This window comes from Sarcophilus harrisii, chromosome 6 (assembly GCF_902635505.1).
Source record: "Sarcophilus harrisii chromosome 6, mSarHar1.11, whole genome shotgun sequence".
NCBI classification, from domain to species: domain Eukaryota; kingdom Metazoa; phylum Chordata; class Mammalia; order Dasyuromorphia; family Dasyuridae; genus Sarcophilus; species Sarcophilus harrisii.
Window position 1 is genome coordinate 198,776,600 of NC_045431.1, and position 17,207 is coordinate 198,793,806.

The window sequence follows — 17,207 nt, forward strand, 5'->3', positions numbered from 1 at the left end:
ACAAGAATAAAATTTAATTTTTATATTTATATTTTAATAATGTTAATATTATTTCATCATGATTGAACTACCAGGGGACAGCTAGGTGGCTCAGCAGATAGAGAACCAGCCCTGAAGTCAGGAGGACCTGAGTTCAAATCTGGTCTCAGACCCTTAACACTTCCTAGCTGTGTGACCCCGGGCAACTCACTTAACCCCAATTGCCTCAGCAAAAATAAAAAAAAAATAAAATAAAAAAGAATGAACTATCAGCAACAACAGGATAGTTAGAACCACTATAAATTCTTGGTCTTTAGCAGTTTTTACAAATGAGCAAATTGAGGCGAGACACATGAAGTGACTTGCTTGTGGTCCCACACAAGTAGGCGATGAGCTGATATTTGTATCATGATCTTGATTTCCTAATCCAACTCTCTTTTCATTGAGCTACCCAGCCTCATTTTTATGCATATCCACCATGTGTTTAAAAAAAGAAAAAAACAACATCTATCCCATTGCATTGTTCCAAATGTGAAATGGGCAATCTGTGTTTACAAAGAGTATAATGAAAGCATAAATGTTTATGGGATTTTTGCCTCAGCCTTGCTCTAACCTCTCCCATACTGCTGTTTGTCAAATGCTCAGCATTATTTGGGGGTATCATTTTTATGTGCTGCAATGAGTAGCTGTGCTACAACCTTGGCGGCGCACATTTAATGATGTTTTTTGAAAGCCAGACCCAATATTTAATCAAAACTTTACTTTCTTCTTAGCCATTGGTCTTTTAAAAAGACCAACTTTAATGGATCTACTCTTAGGTTCAGATGATATTAAAATGGAAAAAGAGACTCTGTGTCTGAAATGGTTCAGGGATTCTCTGCCTAAAATAGGGGAAACTGGCATTTTATATGCTAGCAGGAAAAAAAAAAAGATGTAGATAGACTTAGCTCAGTTTTTAATTTATAAGCAACTAGAAGAGGAAGAATCAGTGTTGCTCATTAGTTATCCTGAGACTGTCTAATTCATATAGAAATTCAAGGGTTTATAGTCAGTTCATAAATTTAGGTAATTGTTATCCAATAGCTAATAAGTCTACATTTTAATGAGTCGGCTTCCTTAGACTCTCCTTAATATGTGTGATTAGGCAGCCAATCTGGGACTCCATTAAGGTCCAGAGACCCAGATTCCAGGAATATGAAGTCCTGTGATACTCTGCCCTGGCCAGGTCATATTAAGGGATACTCAATTTTTTTTTTTGAGGACCAATCTTTATGAAAGACATTGATCAGATGGAGAACTTCCAGAGACAGGAAATCAGGATGGAGAAGGGGGACAAAAACAACCAGATGGGATGTTTGGAACAGAGATGAAAATATTGTCAGGGGAACGAGGTCATGATCAAGTACTAGAAGGACTGTTGTGTCAAAAAGACATTAGATTTAGGCCATTTGGCCTTGGAGAGAGGAATCAGAAGCAATGGAAAAAAAAGTTGCAGAAAGGCAAATTGAAATTTGAAATAAAGAAAAATTTCCCAACAATTGGGAAATGGCTTGCCCTGAGAGATTTTTGCCTCTTCAGAGCTCTTCAAAGCAGAGTCTCTTAACTAATGGATTTTAGTGAATATTTTTTTCCAGTTTTAGGTTGGACTAGAGATCTAATTGTCAAGGTCTCTTCTAAATTCTGAGCTTTTTGATTTTGAGAAAAAAAATAAACAAACTATGAGCCACTGAGTCATAAGAGTACATATTCTGTCCCTCCACCCTTCCTTCTACCTCCAAAGAAACAGTTCTGAGGAGCACAGCACAGAACCTACTTTAGAACCAATTTATTTTAGGATATGGACCCACACAAGGCAATTAGTTGACTTATGAATGGGACCAGATTCCAAAGCTAAGGGTTGACCTAAAAAAACCCAACAGGTTAATAACAAACTTGGTATTTGTAGACTTTTCTTTCATTGCTAGTATATTTGAATTATATTAAAAATGTGAAGTTCACTATTTAAAACTCTAATCATAAAGTTTAATAAAATTAGAAAGCTTTTAATGATTCTTTCAGGTAAAATATGGCGCAAAGGCTATTCTTATTCCCTTCCATATTTTCAGATAACAGGGTTATTTTCTACCATTTAGGCTTAAATTCTGTTGTATCGAAGGATTCTATTCCAAGAAAATTAGTATGAAGCTGGACCTAAAATGGTTGGATAGTGATTCTTGTCCCTTTGTCTAGCTGAAGAATGAACTGGATCTCCTAAGAACATTATGGATCAGGCTAATTGCCATATGTTCTGCAGGATTGCTCATTTATAATACCACTGCAATCCACCTATAAAATCAAGGCTGGGGAGGAAGCCTGGCATAATGAGCAGAGCACAGGACCTAGATTCCAAAGATTCTGAGGTCTGAATCTCTGCTTTGACTTTACCATTTACTAGCTGTGCAACTGGAGGCAAAACCTTCTCTCTGGGCCTCATTCTCACCATCTGTGAAATGAGGGGGTTAGATTGGCATCACTAAGTGAACTTCAAGATTCCTTCCAACTCTAACATTATGAAATCTCTAATAGCACTGACATTTTATGAATCATTTCCTTTAAAGCACCATAATATAGCTTAAACTAAGTTTGTTTTCCTTGAATTACTTAAAAGGAAAAAAAATCACTTGATACCTTAAAGTCCAATAACCACATGTAAATGGCTTTATTGGAAACTGAAAACAAACAAACACATTTTGTATCCTCTGCGATATAGAAGCAAGATGTCCAGAAGAGGGAAACTAGAACGTTGAAAGTCATGGATTCTTGCCCTTTCAGGTTTGGCAAAAGGGACAAGGGATATTTAGTCCAACAGAAAGAAAATGTACTGAGGAAGGGGAGCATGAATACTGTCTTCAAATGTTTGAGGGGCAATTGTGAAAGAAAAGTTTCACTTCACTTTAGGAATAATAAATGGAAGTTTCAGAAAGGCAAACTTAAGCTTCATGGAAAGAAAAAATTCTCAATACTTAGAGCTATAGCTGGCTACCTTGGGTTCTTGGAAAGCTTTTAAATAAGACTACGTGTAGGGGATTATTCCTGAGCTTAGAACTGGACCAGATGAGCTTTGTTTCAATTCTGGATAGAGTGCTATGGCTCTCATTGAAAGGATGTTTTCTGGAAACAATAAAAAAAGCAGATTTTTGATGATTCTTACCTCGTAGAGCCTCAACTTCCTCTTCTATAAATTAGGATGGAACCATCTGATCTTTATGATCCCTTCTATTTCTAAGGCTACTACCTTGGGATCTTGTTTTAAAGCAGATGACAGAATTGTGATCCCAAAGATTGACTATAGTATCCAATTTGTAAAGGAAGACAGAAAAATCAATTTCAAATGGAATAATTTCTCAAGTTTTATTTTTTCTGTTGTGATCCTGATGAAACAAAACTTAGGAATTGAGTGAGTTAATGCTTTTCCTAGGCTAGAGTAATATCACCTATTACCTTCATGAAGTATCACAATCTGAGAGATATCATCCTCTTTGATATGCTAGAGCCATAGATTGAGTTGAATCCTTGTCTACTAGAACAGAATTTCTTTTTCAGTGGATGGAATTGACATGAGGAAGAGTTTGACCAGGGGAAGAAAAACAAATGATTCTCATTGGAGAAATGCAGGTACCTTTCTGGTTTCAGAAGCCTTGCCAGGTCAGGACCTGGTCACTTTTTGGAAACAGGCCACATAGACCACAGGAACTAGAACAAAGAAGGGGCTAGCATTCTTTCTTTTATACTCAGCCATCCTTAGATTTTTGACTCTGACCCTTACACATGTATTTGTCTAGCCCCTGAGTCATTGCACAGTATTCACAGTATTGTGAAACTTTCATTTCTTTGGAGACTTGTTATATTAGAAAAATTGTTCCAAAGAAAGCAACAATTATGACATAAGCACATCTGGCTCTTGCAAATTATTCCTTATTAAGCTTTCATTTAATTACATGTGCTGAAAGGTCTGCTTTTGATTACTGTAATTTTTTTTATTTGTCCATCTGAATGATAGTAATGTTGGAAATTACATACAAACCACCTGGTTTTTTTCCCCCCTTTCCTTTCCCCACCCCCACAACTAATAAGGCAAAGTTTTAACTGATTTCCATGTGGTTGAAGAGGCAGGCTCTTCCTTATGTGGGATGGATGGAGCCTTTGCCACTGTTAATTCAAGGTGAGGATTTAGTTCTTAATCAAGACAGAGCACATTTTAATGGATCTCCCAAGCAATCATCCAAGTACTCGTTGCTACCCTGAAGTTCATCTCTTTGCTACCCATAGTTTTGGGTGATGCTACATGGATTTGACTCATGGAACACCATCATTTCAAAAGAATCATAATTGCATGTAACCCAAAGGGTAATGGAAAAAAAAAACATGAACGGTGGGTGTAGCCAGGTTGTAATGTATTACCAATGAAAATTTGCACATGGTGAAAAAATGCATCATCAACACACATGTTGATACAGAGAAAAGTAGACTGATCCTGTATCATACCAATAATAGCAGTCATAAGTAGTGTTTTAAGAAAGATCTCCTCACAACTGGTGAGGCACTGAGGCAGGTGGTATAACTATTGTTATTTCCATTTTGTGGATGAGATTCAAAAAGGTTTAAAGACCTACCCACAGATACAAATATATAACCCAATTTTTCCATATTCATGGTATCCAGGAAACATTAAAAGAGGAAGGGTTGCATTATAATGTATTGGATGTAGGGGTTTTGTGGAAAGATATGGACAAGAATTATATGGGGTAACAGGATTTTAGAATTAGAAGGGACTAAATTTGAATCCAGCTCCTTCATCTCTCAAATCCAGTGGTCTTTCCACTATTCCATTCTGCCTCTTTCTCTGAGAAGACAAGGTAGTAATCTACACCAATTTGGGAGGAGTGAATGGATGAAGACACAGTGAAATAGCAGATTCACTGAAATTATCTTAGAATCACAGGTAATAAATTATGTTAGTGATATTTAGCATTATGGGAATAGGACATAATTCCTTTACAACTTTGACTGCAATAAACACAACTTTGTTGTAAAGTTCAAAATTTATAAAGGATGGATGAGTGTCCAGATTCCGTACCATATTAGGTTGAATTGACTAAATAAGAAACTCTTCTGGCCTCCTTGGGAAGCTTGTCAAGAGAAGGCCCAAGATCAAAAGTATTCCAGAGGGAGAGGTGATTGAGCAGAAAGGCAACAGGAAGGAAAGGGAGCTACTCATTGCAGGACTGGGGATAAGGGGGAAGGAAGAAATAAAACTAATTCCATTGACTGATATATAGACTGGCTTGCTTATCAGATGAATGCTCCTTCACCAGAGGGGTACACTGGAGGGTTGGTTCTTTGGCTTGGAAAAAAAGAATCACACCTCAGAGCCATTATACCAAGTAACACAGGGTCCTTTCATATTGCTGAAGACACTATGAAGGTGGTAAATATGCTTTGAAAAGAAAACTGCATTTCCTTTCAGATCTCAAAAGAAATTAGAAGAAAAGGAGCCTGATCATGCGCTAGTTAGAAATCAGTCCCTTGAAAAAATCTAGTAACTCCCTGTGGGTTTGAAGATTGGAGAAGGAGAGCAAATTCTCTCCAATTGATTCTCTCTCATTGTTACCGATGATCTCACCTGCAGAGTTGGGTCTGGCCCAGGCCGTACAGGGTAGAATTGAGTGACGCTCTCCCTGTTCGTTGAAGTCTTGAGAAAGGTTCAGACAGGCTTCTCAGCAGGGGGAAGCTTGCACAGCCAAGCATGCAAGGGAAGATGTCCTTTTCTCAACATACCCAAGAAGAATAAGGTAATAAAACTCTCAGGGAAAAAAAAAATCAGCATCTAAGAACCTGATATCCTGGTTAGTCTTTCTAAACTCCGCTTCACCCCCATTGAAGAGAGAAATGTTTGCCTTCCTTGTTTTGCAGCAGCTCTATGCGGCCCAGCTGGCCAGCATGCAGGTGTCACCTGGCGCGAAGATGCCATCTACTCCGCAGCCACCAACCACAGCAGGGGCGGTCTCACCTACTGGGATGAAAAATGAAAAGAGAGGGACCAGCCCTGTAACTCAAGTTAAGGTACCTGCCTTTGGTGGGGGCGGCGGGAAGGGGGAGGAAACGGCCCTACAAGATGCCCAGGCCCCCGATCTGGGTTCTAGAGGGAACCGCGGGGAATGCAGATGCGGCAGAAACGCTTGCAGCCGCGATCCATTGTGGTCAATTTTATGATCATGTTCACAAACAGGTGTTTCCCTATTGAAAACAATAGTGCCATATTGTGAGATCTTTACCCAGATCTCCATGCTCGGCTCTGCAAACTTGCTTCTCAGGAGCATCTTTCCCTCTCCCAAATTTTGGCTTTTATTTTAGAATATTCATGAGTGCAAATGGTTTTAGCGGGCCCACAAGACTTTTCTCCACGCTTCTCAAACATGTGCCTGTTTCCTGCCCGTGGATAAAACCAGAGCAGGAAGAGCCCAGGGCCAACCCACCCATGCTCAGGAAGGCAAAGACAAAAGAGTCCAGGTTGTCTTCCTCAAGCTGTGACTATTTCTGATTATAACCTAGTATAAAGAGGGTCCTTGGGGAAGGAGGAGAAGTAGGTTGTGCCATGTCTTCCCAGCCTCTGGAGGACTTCACAGAGACCCTGGGTATTCTGATGATCCCTAGTCTGTGACCGATCAGATTTCCTTGTGAGGAAGCCACCCAGGGGCTGGCAGCAGCATGGAAAAAGCACGGTATGCCCCTCCAATTTCATGGTGCAGCTGGTACCTATAGGTGGTACTGGTTCATTTTATTACAGTATTTGCCTCCTCTATGGGATTTCCAAAGCCAAACAGACCGACAAAAATGATTGTGCTTGGTAAAATATCCTCTTTTATGGAGGGAATGTAAAGATCAAACATTTGTTTTTAATATTTGTCGAAAACACTTGGGTACTCGATATATTCTGCACTTATTCAACCTGGTCTTAGAAGATATTTGATAGGTCTCAAATAAGAATAGGCCTGATGCTAATAAGAGAAACAGACAGAACTCGATACCGGCAGTGGTAGATTTGATGAAATGGTCTGACTTTGCAAAATTCCCAGTGAACTTTTGAGGTCACTTAGAAGCTCTAACAACACCTCCCCAGGAAAATAAAGGCCACGAAAATGAAAATTGTGCAGAGAGAATCATGAAAAATTAACATATTTTGAAGAAATGAAATGTAATTAGAGCGAAAGCATGACATAATGGATAAAGGGCTAGCCTCGGAATCAGGAAGGCTTATGTTCAAATCTTGTCTGACACATACTAATTGTGTCATCACAGACAATGACTCAGTCCCCCTGACAACTCTCTAGGATTATACTTTGCAGATGAGTTAAAGATCTGCACCAGTGAAGAAACTTTTCATACCAGGACTTCCATTTGATGAAGAAAAAAAGAGGTCCAGATGTCTGATGTCCCACCCCACCAAGACTCCAAACCCAATCCATATAATTAGAATCCTTTGAGAAAAAAAAAAGTAGCCCTCAGCTCTTGCCCATTGTTCTAAATACTGGAATTTGGTGACCAGGAGCTTTGAAAAATAAGCCCGCAGCCAGTTCCCATTTCAGAAGACAGCTCTGATTATGGGTCGGCCCTGTCTCATTTATTCACATCCTCTGTGTTCATATTGGCAAAAGAGAGGCAGAATGCTCCACTGGGAAGCAAGGCCACTTTGTTTAACTGTAGTTGCCATAGTGTGAGGGATATCAAACACCAGTGACTTGGTATATTGAATATTGAGTACTTTAATGTGCAAAAGTCATTTCACAAGTGAGCCAGCCAAGTGGATCTGTCCCAAACCAAACCTTTACTGGATGAGTAAAATTTTCCCTGGTTATATTTAAGCATATATCTGCTGGAATGGAAGCCAGTACCATTCCAGCTTTGTTGGCCAGCTGAATTCTATTACAGAGTTGACCACATGTAAATTCTTGGGGGTTTCCCTACATAATTTAACTCAACTATATTTTATACTACTAAAAAGGAAGGCTTCTCCTTTATATTTATTTCATTTACGTGCAGCACCACAGGGGCAAAACAATATATAGATAAAGGACTCAAAGTAAAAGTTGCTGGGGAAAGAGAGAAGACCTGAAAAAAAATTTGTCCTTGAGAACTGTGAGAGCACAGTGTGATGTGCTACCTCTAGCTAACTGAGTTGGTATTAGGGTGGATTTATCTCCACATGCTTTGGGTTGGATCTTCATTTAAAATTTTAGAATTCATGTCCCCAGGGTCACTAACTTTGTCACTGATGCCATAAGGCAGTATGCCAAAAGTTTCAATTCAATTCAATTCATATTCAATACAACCAGCACTGAAAAAGTGACTATTAGGTGCCAGAAAAGAGGTATGCAAAGACATAAAAATGAGACAGCCTCGGATGACATTCTACTGAAAAGTCACAGGGAGGTTTTTCCAATTGTAGCAAGAATACACCTTCCCTGCTTTTACATGAAATATTTTAAAAGTTGGGTTAGCATAGAAAGGGTAGTTGAAACACAATTGAATGGGATGATGTTAAGATAAAATGGATGTTACAAGTAAATTGTATTCTTTGGTGAGGGTAGGGAGAAATACAAATATTTGTGTCTTTAGATGGGGACTGTAAGTATTGGACTTGGACTCAGCAAAGTGCAGTTCAATCCTGCCTTAGACACTTGTTAACTATATGACCTTGGGGATATCACTTCACTGATATTTGCCTCAGTTTCCTTATTTGTAAACAGAATAATAACAGCTTCTTTTCAGGGTTTTTGTAAGGATCAAATGAGATGAAAAGTAAAGCACTTTGCAAGACTATTGCACTACTACTACTATATCACTACTACCACTAGTGCCATTACTATCACTACTACTACTATGTACTACTACTACTACTACTACTACTACCACCACTACCACCACCACCACCACTACCACCACTACTACTACTACTATTACTACTATTACATCATCACTACTATCACTAGTGCTACTACTACTCCTTTTACTACTTTTCCAAAAATCCTTTGTGTTAAAAGTGATGGGGAAGAAATCTTAATTCAATAAATGACTGTATCTTAAAATGTGCCTTCAAACTTTCCCACAAAATTGCTTTTGTTTCAAGAGTAACTCTAAGCCTCTCTATAGATGATGGTGAACTCTGAGAATTCAGGGTTTTTGAATAGTTTGATACCTTAGTTTTAATTACAATCAAAGCAAGCACCCCGTGAGCCAGGATGATCAGTGCTTCCTCCCACAGAGGAGAGCTAACAACTATCTCAGCATAGCCTTCATGCCCAAGAATCCTTTTTCTTTCCTCTCTGGGTCCTCTTTGTCTGTTCTTTTTATCTTTGCTCATCCCCTTGTAGATTGGCTGATCTGGAAGGGTCCTTTGGACCTTTCTAACATCCTCATTTTAAAGATGCCGAGACTGTGGTTTAGGGAGGGAACCAGACAGCAAGAGCAGAGTGAGGCACTTTTTACATGGTTTGGGGCGCAGGGGGGGTGGGTTATTCTCTGTCCCAAGTCCTGCTGTGTGCTCTGAACAATGATGGTGAAAGCCTTTAACTAGAGATAGCTCTTTCTCAGACCCAGGGGGCCCTAGCAGCATGGGACTCATTATTCCCCAGGGACTTGTCTTTTAACGTGTAACAAAGCAATTCTTAGTTCTGAACATTTAAGTGAAAGTCTATATAATGTGTGGAGACTCCTTCCCTCTCCCATCCCATCCCTCCCACCGGTCACCCATTAGAGTACTTTTGTGTTGGACATTCTCTGGTTGAAGAAGTAGGCTGAAAGAGAGGCTCTTGAGGCCTAACTGCAATAGAATTAAAAGTGAGACATTTGTCCTGTGTTCAGTGCAGAAGGGACACTCAAAATAAACATTCCATTAAAAAGCGGCAGTGCTGAATATAAAAGAGAAAGACATTGTTGTTCGGCGTGTAAAATATATTGCATATAGCATGGCATGTAAAATGTAATTACAATGCTCGCTTGCTCTTTTTAAAAATTAATTTTAAACATGGGGAGAGTCCAGAATATAGACCATGAAGAGTGCACACACCCATAAAGCCACGCGGGAGACGCAGCCAAACTGCAGTGTCCCGGGCAGGGGCCCAGGAGGTAGGGATGGGGGTGGGAAGTGGGGAACTTTCCATGTTTCCATTTTTAAAAGACTCCCAATTGTTTAATCTAAAATTGTGATTTGGAAAAAAAAAATTAGCCACAGAGCCTATTCATAGTCCCAGGATCTTTACTGGGAGAACATGCACAAAAGCACCCGAGGAGCTCCTCGAAATTTTAAATAATTCTTTGTAAATGCCCTAGGTTAATTTGGATCTCTGAAAACACATTAGGAAATTAAGCTGTAATGTGAGCTAATTCAAATTTTAATTTGGCAAAAAGAATGATCCAACTACATAGTTAATGTAAATAGAAGCATAACACAGAGAAATTAATGAGGTTTCCTTTCGATGAATCTTCAAGGAAGTAGATAATTAGCTTCTTTTGTTATTATTGGAGGAGAATGTGGCATTGTCTCCGAGGTGTAAAATAGCTGTGGCTTACTAAGTGATAATGTGTTTCATTTGTCTTGCTTTTTTTCCTCGTTAATAATTATTTATGTTAAACTCTCGTAGGATGAAGCTGCACAGCCCCTGAATCTCTCAGCCCGACCCAAGACGGCGGAGCCGGCGAAGTCCCCGACATCTCCCCCACAGAGCCTCTTCCCGGCCAGCAAAACCAGCCCCGTGAACCTGCCCAACAAGAGCGGGATTCCCAGCCCCATCCGGGGAAGCCTGGGGAGAGGATCCTCTTTAGGTAAACGTGGGCGCAGGAACAACGGAGTCGCATCCGGGGAGCCTGCCGCCACGGCCCGGCGACTTCCCACGAGTCTTTTTCCTGCACTCCCCTCCTTTTTCCAATGAGGGACTTGGATGAGAAGGACTGGGTTTAGTGGCCTTCCGCCTCCAAGCCTCAGAGCCCTCCAAGGCCCTGGCCGTGACTTCCTAGCTTTGTCTTGGAGTGTCTGAGTTCGAATCCTGACACCTGTTCTCAACACCTGGGTGACATTAGGCACGTCTCAGGTTGCTGCTCTGAGAGATAAAGAGCTTGGATGACAAGCCCCAAAAGTTTCCTCCTGGCTCACAATCTGTGGGTTTGGAAAGAAGGAATGCAGAAAAACGAAAGAAAGCGAGCTTTAGTTCAAGTTTCAGGTCTTTCATGATAACACCTGCGTGCCTTTGGGCAACTCATTTTCCCTCCCTAAGTTTCCTCACTTATCAAACGGAGAGATTGAGTTCAATAATCTTTAAAGTCTCTTCCATCTCTAAATCCTTTGGAAAGGGCCCCACTTTGCTCTCCCTCACTCAATTCCCAGCAGTAACCCCGGGGAGGTGGAGATGGAACCCAGCTATCCTCTAGACCAGCTCATTTGTCCTCCTGGGAAAGCAAGGTAGGGATTTTCAGTATCTGAATCTGAATCCCAATCTGAACTTTATGCTCCTCTGATTAGAAGATTTAAGAGAAGAAACATTATTTTGATAAGAAAAGAGAGGCAATATTCAAATGTCTTAGGGATCTAAGATCTTGGATGGAGGATTAACCCATGATAATGACGCAGAGAGACAGAGACAGAGAGAGAAGGAGTGGGGATGGAGAGAAAGGGCTCAGTGTGTCCCAGTGAGAAGAACATTGGATTTGGAGATAGATGAACTGAGTTTGAGCTATTGTGTAAACCTGACTGGATCACTTCCCTTCTTGAGCCTCAGCTTCTTTCTTAAATGAGAGAGTAAGACCAGAGTTTTAAATTTAATTAAATTTAGTGTCTACTATAAAGATAAGAAACATCATGTAGTATTGGAGGGGAGCTGATTTGGAGTTAGGAAAACCTGACTACATACACACACACACACATACACACACACACACACACATGCTGTATGACCCTACTCACGTCACTTAACTTTTCAGTGTCCCCTGACAGTTTTTTAATGTGTGTGTAAAAGAGAGATATACATAGAGATAGAAACAGATAGAACTCTTTGAGAGTCTGGTGAAACCTGTGGATTTCTTCTCAGAATAATATTTGTTAACTATATTCATTATTGAAGAAAGTGCTATTTATATTTATATGTTAATTATATATTTATATAAATTTATTTATACATAACATAAATAATTATATATTTATATTTTAACCTCTTTATAGAGGTTAATGAAAATAAAGATGTAAATATTTTTCTACCTAAGTTCATGAATCCCTTGAAATCTGTCTGGGTTAAGAATCCCTGCTCTAAAATTAATCTAAAATTAAGAACGGTTGCTGATCTGAAGTTTGTGTAGATGAAGTTTTCTCACTGAATGTTTCCTATATCAATGAAATCTCAGATCCAGTTTAAAAAATATATTCGAAACCATGTTAATTACCTAGGGATAAAAAGACAAGTCCCTTTCCTTCTAAAATTTATATTAATTTGTATTTGTTTATATGCTAAATAATTTTTTTTAAACTTACCCAGAATTAGGTTGAGAATAAAATGGGATTTCTTAAACTCCTTCTTTGGGTGTGTGCATGTACACACATGTGCACAGCAGCATGTGCCTCCCCCCCCCCCAGTGGCTCCTGCCCAATGTATTCTTGTATGTACTGCCAGCTGGTTTTTCCCAGCTGGCTGGCTGGTGTGGTGACATTAAGTATGAACATACATGCGTCTGTCTGTCTGCTGGGGAGTGCTGGAGCTTGGTTGTAGACAGGTGGATCAAGTTAAAACTTTACCACAGCCGCCTAAACTTACTAGGCAGTGAATAATTGCTATCTTTTGGTCTAAAATTGGAAAATCTTATCCAAAGTACTCATCTTGCCTATAATAAAAATGCAATTCATGGAAGAAAATTAGTTTGATATAGATATTTCTCTCTCTCTCTCTTTCTCTCTCTCTGTCTCTCTGTCTCTCTCTCTCTCTGTCTGTCTGTCTGTCTCTCTCTTTCTCTCTGTCTCTCCCTCTCCTGTGTGTCCTATGGAAGGCAAGGAGAGTAAAATATTCAGCCTCCCTCCCTTCCCAGCTTTGTCCTTCTGTTAACACCATGCCCACGCAGGCAGCCCCACTGCTGTTCCAGTGGGGGCTGAGAGCAGCAAGTGTTGGAGAGAGGGGGGCAAGTAGGGACTATCATTCTCTTTGTAAATAACTTAGACAGCGTGATCTGTAGAATGCCTCATTAGCTATCTGCAGCAGTTTGGGGATACATCCTGGCTGCAGTTGGGAGTATTACACATCACCGCCTTCCCATGCTTTTCTATACTGGCTGGACTGATTCACACACGTGTGTGCGCGCGCACACACACACACACACACACACACACATTTTCTCTCCCTCTCCTCTCTTCCCCTCACCTCTCCTCTTCTCCTCTCCTTCCACCTCTTTTCCCCCCCTCTCCTCCTCCCCTCTCCTCTCCTCTTTTCTCTTCTCCTCTGTCCTCTCAGATAGAAGCCAATCTGACCAAGAATACTAGGAACTCCTCAAGTGGATAATAATACTATTAATAGTCTTGGCACTAAAGATGCAACATGGTATAGTGGGTTTATGCTTATAGCATTGGATTTAGAGTTAGAAAGATTCAGATCAGACTCTTTCCTCAGATATTTGCTACCATAAGTCACTTAACTCTATTTGCCTGTTTCCTCATCTCTAAAATGAGCTGGAGAAGGAAATGGCAAACTATTCTAGTATCTTTGCCAAGAAAGCCCCAAATAGGGTCATGAAAAGCCATATAGTCCTGAATAACAACAAAACAAAAATAGGAGTGACAATGGCATCCACCTTGTAAATTTTCACAAAGATCAAACGAGACAACACATGTTCAATGCTTTGCAAATCTAGAGTGCTTCATCCATATGAATTACTCATTTAAATAGCCTGTATTAAGGTGACATTTAATGTTTCAAAAACTCTGACCTCTAATACTCCAAAAAAAAAAAAAAACCCAAACACACAAAAAACCCAAAATTTTGTCATAGATGATATTGATACGTTCCAGCCTCTGACTATAGGGATGCTTCTGGAGGCACTTTTGGGCCTATTTTTACAGATTCAGAGACTATAGCTCAGGAGAAGCCAAGCTTTCACTGGGAACTTGTTCAAGGGCATAGTTAACAGTCCAAGGCCATTATATGCTGCAGACTTTTTAGCTATGGAAGCATTAGCTTCATTTTGAGCCGTTTTGCAGACAGGATGCTGCTCCTCCTGCTGGGTGTTTGCAATCCCCTTATCTCCCCCACATCTCATCGTTTAACCCATCGAGGGGTTGCAGCATGGGAGAGGGAGGGGTGGGTAGGAGCAGAGAGTCACTTGCTTGCACCATGGCTGATCTCATCTTCACTATCTCTGCTTTGGCAGGCTAGTGGGTCCGTAAGGATGTTAGCCATGTTGGCCCAAGTTCTAACAAAGGCACGCTGTACTTGCAGATATCCTGTCCAGTCTCAACTCCCCTGCCCTATTTGGGGACCAGGACACGGTGATGAAAGCCATTCAGGAGGCTCGGAAGATGAGAGAACAGATCCAGCGGGAGCAGCAACAACAGCCCCACGGCATAGACGGCAAGCTGACCTCCATGAATAGCACGGGCCTGAACAACTGCAGGAATGAAAAGGTAAGCGGGATCCTGGCCGCTGCTGCCCGGAGTCCACGAGCACACGCCCAGGTCATTGAGCCACGAAGCTCACACTGGCTCATTCAGTGGCTTGGGATCAGCCCCGTGGTTTGCAGATTTGTCGCCTCAAGCCCAGAAACTCCCCCAGAAGCTGGAAAATACAACCCGCCCCAAGGAAGAAAAACCGGCCCCACACATTGTTTTGTTGACAGACAGCGCCCACTGGCACCGGGGCACACGTGCTAACTGGCTCCATATGGACCTGCTTCTCCGGCTGAAGGCGGGGAGACACAGCGGGGCCAGTCCCATCCCTTCCCGCCTCCTATGCCGCCTCTCTTAAGGAACTTAGGGTTATTAAGGGATAGTCTCTGTGTTTACTTTCTCAGAAACTGTTGAATTTTCAAAATAACAGTGGACACTTAGTAGCCATCAGTGGACATTTTGTATCCATCAGTGGACACTTTGTAGCCATCAGTAAACACTTCTTAGCCATAGATTTCCAGGATAGACCCAGAGGTCGAATAAAGAGAAGGAAGCCCCCAAGTTGAGGGTACCCCCAGCTTTCTGCTTTTCCTTTCAGGGACTGCTTGAGTTGTCAAGTCATATGAAGTCAGCCAGAGTGCAGCGATTAAGATGGAAGGGTGACTGACTGACAGCCCAGCCAGTGGCATTGATGGAAAGATGAGGGAAGGGGAGGGGAGAGTTGTTTTGACTCCCCTCCCCATTTTTTCCTCTCTTCCCTGGCTCTCTCTAATATTTGCGTGTTCTCTGTCCTATTTCCAGGGCCTGGGGAGATGTGAGAAAATAAGAAGCATAGGTGTCCTTTCTACTCACTGTTATTAGCCACTGACTTCCCAGAATTAATTCAACAGCAGTTGATAGAAACCTGATAGGTTCTGGAAATTCAAAGAAAAAGTCATTTCCTTCAAGTAACTTACATTCTGTGAAGGAGAATTTTGGGTTTTTTAGATTTTTTTCCTGGGAGTAGCTTTTGCTGGATAACAAAAGGAAGAGGGAGAAAGTTGAATGGTTAAGGACTATCTGGCTTGGAGGTCCCAGAGGAACAAAGAAGGGGGATAGAACATAGAACTAAGACAGGGGAATAGCATAGAAAGAGAAGACTTAAGAAAACATACTCCTTTGGTTTCTTAGGATTTCCCAGTCCTGGAAAGAGTTGGAAGGGAAAGTTGGTGTATCCTCACTTTAGCCTTATTAACCCATTTCCCCCCTCACTTAAGAGTATTTTTTTTCCAATTTCATGTAAGGAAAGTTTTCAGTATTCACTTTTAAAAGATTTTGAGTTCCAGATTTTTTTTTCCTTTCCTTCCTCCCTTTACCACTCCCAAGACAGTAAGCATCCTATCTATTTGTACTAGTGACCGTGGGCTGTTCAACAGCCCTGGCTCTCTATAGATATGTTGCTAAATCAAAAGAAAATCAGTGTTTTTATTTGCAGTTAATATGTTGACTCTTCTGAGTATTTGCCTTTATAGATTCCCTTGAAAATTATGGAAAGAAAAGCCAACACTTATTTTAGCTTAGGTGATCCTTCCAGGCCTGTGGGACTGAGCATTCCAATTAGGCTGACACTAATGGTCATAGAAATCCAGGACTCTATGAATATTCATATGTACAAGTTTAGATTGGCTTATTTACTTTATTAAAAGTTGGTAGGTTTGGACTATTTTTATTATTGTTGCTTTTAGTATCATTAAATATTGCAAAGAGGAAACACATTTCTATAGTGATCAACAGGTTGCAAAAGTGCTTTCTTCTCAGCTCTGTTCAATGAATAGAACAAAAATTGTTATCCCAATTTGACACATAAGAAATTCAGAGATATGAAGTAACTATAGCTGCACATCTAAGAACTGTCAATACATTTTGAACCAAGTTTTCCCACTATTATGATGCCAGATTCTCTCTTCTTCACACATCCCCATGTTCTTATCTTATAGAAAGTCTTATTTGAATCAAATGACCAAAATGATCATTGTGCAATCTAAAGGGATGCTGCCTTACATGGGAGGGAAATGCATTTATTGATTTTATTTATGCTCTTGGTATTATAAGCATTTAAAAAGGAACATGTGTAGACAATGATTTGATTTGGGGGAAAAACACAGTATCATGATGAGAATCCAGTTTTCAAACATGGCACACACTGTATAAAGTTAAATCTGTTGTTTGGACCCCATGTAGTCAGGTAAATCTCCATCCTTGGGAGCCAATTGGTGTTAGGTTGAACCTCCCTTCAAGTTTGTCATTCACCCCTTGGTCAAATACCACAACCTTTGATTCTAAAGAGTCATGCACAGTTGGAATGGAATGGAAGCAGCAGCAGAGGCAGGATCCATTTTGAATACTATAAGCTAATTTCAAATTCCTTTTCAAATGAATTTTTCCTTACTTATCTAGAATAGGAACTCTTAAGCCAAGGGCTACCAATAAGGTAGAGGATATGTGGATAGATTTTATGAGTCCTGTGACTTTGGATGGAAAAAAAATATTTTTTAGTTTTCACTAAAACTTATGCTAT

The 17,207-nt window shown here is 40.5% G+C and overlaps 1 protein-coding gene across 14 annotated transcripts in view; it reads left to right on the forward strand.

Moving 5' to 3' along the window:
• Positions 1 to 17,207, forward strand: part of SOX6 (SRY-box transcription factor 6) — a 633,323-nt gene that overhangs the window by 542,431 nt on the left and 73,685 nt on the right. For all 14 annotated transcript variants that reach the window (XM_031942052.1, XM_031942057.1, XM_023506259.2 and 11 more), the window contains 3 exons: positions 5,932 to 6,081; positions 10,659 to 10,839; positions 14,484 to 14,668. In XM_031942052.1, the coding sequence (XP_031797912.1) occupies positions 5,932 to 6,081; positions 10,659 to 10,839; positions 14,484 to 14,668 (516 nt within the window). The remainder of the gene's footprint in view (positions 1 to 5,931; positions 6,082 to 10,658; positions 10,840 to 14,483; positions 14,669 to 17,207) is intronic.